Raw genomic sequence first — 4,426 nt, 5'->3', positions numbered from 1 at the left:
CTCTGTCCCACAGAGTCCCTATGAGTGGAAAATCCACCTGACAGTACACAAGGAGGTTTGGAGTCAGGCTTAAAACTCCAGCCCTCAGGAGTCCTCAGCCCCTGGGCCTGCATGGGAACCCAGGTTCACACCTCCCTCACCTGGAGACCGCACGTACTCGGGACCCCTAAACACCCCAGGTAAGGGTATCCACACTGCTCCCGGCAGGGAAGCAGAGGCAAGCACTTCTTCCCAAATAACAAGGTGAGGCAGCGACCAATGTGGTGTGTGTCCACTCCCCGACCGCTTTGGTGACGACACACACTCACCAGACCCCCCCCCCCGAAGACCAGACACCCCTCTGCTCACCCCCATCTTTCTCTATCCCTCCAGGAAGGAATCCTTCGCCGCAGACAGCGAAGTCAGGCAGCAATTTTTAAATGAAAAGGACTTTTATTTTGGTGGAGAGTGAGGCGGGAGGTGGGTAAGGGGCGTGACACTTTTTCTTTGGGGTGTGGGGGGGTGACATGCGGTAGCTTCTGCATTGGGCGGTTCATGCACCCAGGGTGGGCGTGGGGAAGGCTTGGGGGAGGGCTCAATACGACCCCTCCCTCCCTGCCCTAGGGGTGGGCTGAGAAGACCCGCCGTTAGCACCAGAGTTGGACGATTTGCAGACCTCCCCTCCCCAGTTTCCGGACCCCCACCCCCATCCCTGAGAGCGCCCCCTTGCCATTCCACCCCCCACACTACGACAGGCCAGGGCCGCCCCGCCCACGTTTGAGTGAGAGAAACTTATTGCTGTGAGTGTGTTGGGAAGGGGGAGCTGCTGAGCTCAGGGAGAGCCCCCCCATTCATTCTTCCCCAGTTGCCCCGCCCCCTGCCCCGTGTCCGTGCGTTTCCGGAGCGCAGGAGGGGCGCGACATGCGTGTGGGGGCGCGTCATGCAGCGCATGCGTGTAGTTGCGGGCACCCTGGCGGCCAGGGGGAAAAGGGGAGCGAGAGACGGGCTGTCTCTGTAGCTCTCTCCCCTCAAGTCCCACAGTTTGTTGACTTGCAGGATGGGAGGGGGACCGAGAATCACCTTTTGGAGAGGTTCGTAATGATGGTTATTTTTTAAAAAGCTGGGTTCGTGTGGTGGGTTGCGAGCAGGGAGGAGACTTTGGGAAGAGGTCCGTACCCTTAGGGAAAGACCCTCGCCTCCCTTTCCCCGCCCCAGTCGGCTCTCGTGAGGGTCTGGGGAGTCTAGGGTTTCTGAAGAAGTTGAACCCTTTGGCAATAGAATCAGCCCCCACATCCCCATACCCTGGTGCCCCTAGCCCTTTGCCCCGCCCCCACCAGAACCCGTCCCACCCCTCACCCCTATTCACCAGGGCTTAGGGTCCGAGGGAAAGATGGGGCGCTCAAAATGCCCCTTGCATAGGAATCACTGCATCAAAAATCGTGCTCAGCGACACCCCCAAACCTCCGGGGCGGGGGTTCCTGAGGCTAGGGGAGCAGAGGGAGGGAGGCTGCTAATTCTGTGGCCCCCCAGCTCCAAATAGGGGTCCCGCTAAGGATTCTGGGACCGATATGATCTCTGGGCTTGGGGGAGGTAGCGAATCCTTGAGCAAGGATGGGAGATAAGGAATGGTGCGCCACCCGCGAGGGGGCGGTCGGGGGATCTGTTGGGTGGGGGTCACCGTCTCCCAGCCTTCTGACGTGCACGCGCCCTTCGGTTCCAGTACGGTCTGTACGCCCCTTGGTGGCTTGAAGCGGAAAACGCTTCGAACCTAAGTCAACGGCGACCCAGGCCAGCGCCACGTCCGGACTTCCCGGCTTGCGCGCGAAATCTGCCATTTCCAAAATACGCGTTCGCCTGGCACCGCGTGGCACGAGTGCGCCCCCTGGGAGGTCACCTGCGGACCGCTTCGGGGCAGGGGGTCTTGGGGGCGCTGGGACGGCACAGGAAAGGGGGTGCCCTTTGAGAATCTGGCTCCCCGGAATTGCAGACAGGCTAGCCCGTCTTCAATATCCTTCAGCATCCGGAGAACCTAAGGTGGATGGGTCTGATGATAGGGTTTGAAGGGTGTCCATGAGGGGGGCCAGGCCTGAGCATTTGGGGGTATCAGACTTTGGGAAATGTCAGAGTTGGGGGAAGGACTTGGGGCGTCCCCGGAAGCGGAAGATGAGGTGGAGGTCTGAGCCGAATGGGGATGTCTGAGTGCTGCTGCTTGGGGGCGTGTGGTATTTGGGGCGCGGAGAGGTTAAGCCCCAGGCGCGCCTGGGACCTCGAGTGGAAGTTTCGAGGTGCCAGAGCCACGGCTCAGGAATTCCGAGGTGCAAGCCTCATGTCCTGGGAATCTAGGGGGTTGGAGAATATTGTGTGCTTGGGCCAAATCCGCCCCAGGAATTCTGGGGTGCGAGGTCTGATTCCATGCAGCCGAGACAAACAGACCGTGGACGGGGAGTGAGGGGGCGACATTCACCTGAGGGACCCTCCGAAAGGCCAGGGGGGCACCTGTCCGCAGCCCACCCCGCGCCTCCCACTCCAACTGCTCAGCTCAGCTCCTCGGTTTGGTTGGGGGACACTATCCCTCCTTCCTCCACATTGTTCCCAGGTGTTCTTTTCCAAATCAACACCTGCTGGGTTTCTCCTACTGGGGTGAAGGGTGGGAGGTCCCAGCCCCTCCCGAGCGCCCCTGCCCTCGAACGCGTGGCATGCAGCCCCTGGCGGCTTATTGCTGTGGTGGAGGGCGGGTCGGGGCTTAGGGAGGCATGCAGTGTTGGGGGGAGAGGTGCCCCAAGATGTAACTGGCGTCATTTGGACTTATTTACACTAGTTGATGGGAGGGAGGGGGTGTCTATGGCTCATGGAGACCTGAGAAGGCTTTATTTTGGGGGTGGGGCAGAGCTGGGGGGACGGACTCTGGCCCCTCCCCCTCCATCCTGGGGACCCAGGTGGGAGGTGAGGGGTCCGGGGGTGTCTGCTGGCGTCGTCGTCTCGGTTGCATATTATTAATGACTTTAAAAAAAAAAAAATGTGCCTTATCACAAAAAAGCCATGTTTAAGTTTTTCCTGCACTACATCTTTAAAAAAAAAAAAAAAAAACCTTTTCCCCACCCCCCACCCTCAGCTCCGTTGACCTTCTTCTCCGTCACCCCACCCCCGAGTCCCCCCACAGGGGGGAGGGGAGCGCTACAGGATGGAGGGCAGGGTTGGGGGAGCGCGGCGGGCGGCCCGGGGAGAGCCAGGGGGCGTGGCAAGGGGCGCAAGGCGGAGGGACACCCCACTCAGGCCCGCGATGCTGCTCAGGCTGCGGGATTTCTCGTAACCTGGGGGGGGGGGGCACAGGGCGGGGAGCAGAGACAGAGAGGACGCGTGCAGGGGGAGGGTCCGACGGACAGGGAGAGACCCCCAGACAGAGGGCGGGAGAGACAGAGACAGGGACAGAGACAGGCGAGAGAGAAAAATGGAGGAGCGGGCACGGGGCGAGAGAGGGTAACAGGGAGACAGCGACAGAGAAGCGGAGACAGACAGACGGACCAAGGAGATGGAGAGAGAGAAGTAGACAAAGTCGAGAATCAGTCGGCATCGACGAGCAAGGTTGAGACATCGGGGAGGGGAGAGACTCCGGGTTAGGAGACACGGTGGCGGCCACCAGCCTCCCCCCCTCCCACCGCAGCCCACCCTCCTGGCCCCCCATCTGAGGCAAAGGTGGGGACAGCAAGGCTGGAATGGTGGGTGCATGGACAGGAAGCTCCGGGTGCTGGGGAGGGGCTCGGGGGGATGCACTAGGGGAGCAGCCGTGGAGAGTGCTTGGGGAACTGGGGTGCAGTCTGGGGGGCTAGGCCAGGTGTAAGGGAGAGAAGGAAGGTGGGTATGGGATGCATGGGGGGTCTTGATGGAGCAAAAGTTGGCAATGGCCTTAGGAGGTCATTGTGAACATGGGGGGGTCTGAGTGGGCAAGGCGTATCCAGAAGGTTCGAAGGAGGTATCTTAAAGGGTCCAAGAAGGCCTGGGTTCTAATGGGCGGCCCAAGGCCCAATCAGCGTCTTGACGGACTGTTTGGGGTCTTGAAAATTTGAGTGTCTCAAGGGCTCTGAGGATGTCTGGAGGGTTTCTATGGCTTTCCTGAAGAGTGTGCCCGAGCGCCCCCGAGAGGGCCTGGGGCTATTTGGAGCCCAGGCTCTTGGGGATACCCCCTCCCAGCCATTCCCAGTTGCTAACCTGGGGGGAAGGGGCAGGGGGGGCCCGAGGGTCTCACGAGGTCTCAGGCGGTGACAAGAGCTGGGGACAGAAATACACAGAGTCACGGAGGGAGAGAAGGGGGTTGGGGGACCCCCAGAACAGCGTCATTACTGAGGGGAACGGAGAACCGCGGACCTCGTCCTCCTCACTGGTGTTTTCCGCGGAGCGGGAAGCAGTGAAATGGGGGGCGGCCAGAGACATCAAATATGGAGGGAGCTTC

At 60.8% G+C, this 4,426-nt stretch overlaps 1 protein-coding gene across 1 annotated transcript in view; it reads right to left on the bottom strand.

Moving 5' to 3' along the window:
* Positions 1 to 3,153: 3,153 nt before the first annotated feature.
* The window catches only part of KCNC3 (potassium voltage-gated channel subfamily C member 3), a 7,921-nt gene continuing 6,648 nt past the window's right edge, over positions 3,154 to 4,426 (bottom strand). The window contains exon 3 of the mRNA XM_007957647.1: positions 3,154 to 3,290. Coding sequence (XP_007955838.1) covers positions 3,154 to 3,290 — 137 coding nt within the window. The remainder of the gene's footprint in view (positions 3,291 to 4,426) is intronic.

This window comes from Orycteropus afer, unplaced genomic scaffold (assembly GCF_000298275.1).
Source record: "Orycteropus afer afer isolate SDZICR_OR568_19922 unplaced genomic scaffold, OryAfe1.0 scaffold00766, whole genome shotgun sequence".
Taxonomy (NCBI): domain Eukaryota; kingdom Metazoa; phylum Chordata; class Mammalia; order Tubulidentata; family Orycteropodidae; genus Orycteropus; species Orycteropus afer.
Note: the sequence above shows the minus strand (reverse complement) of the source record. Positions and strands in the feature narration are given on the sequence as shown.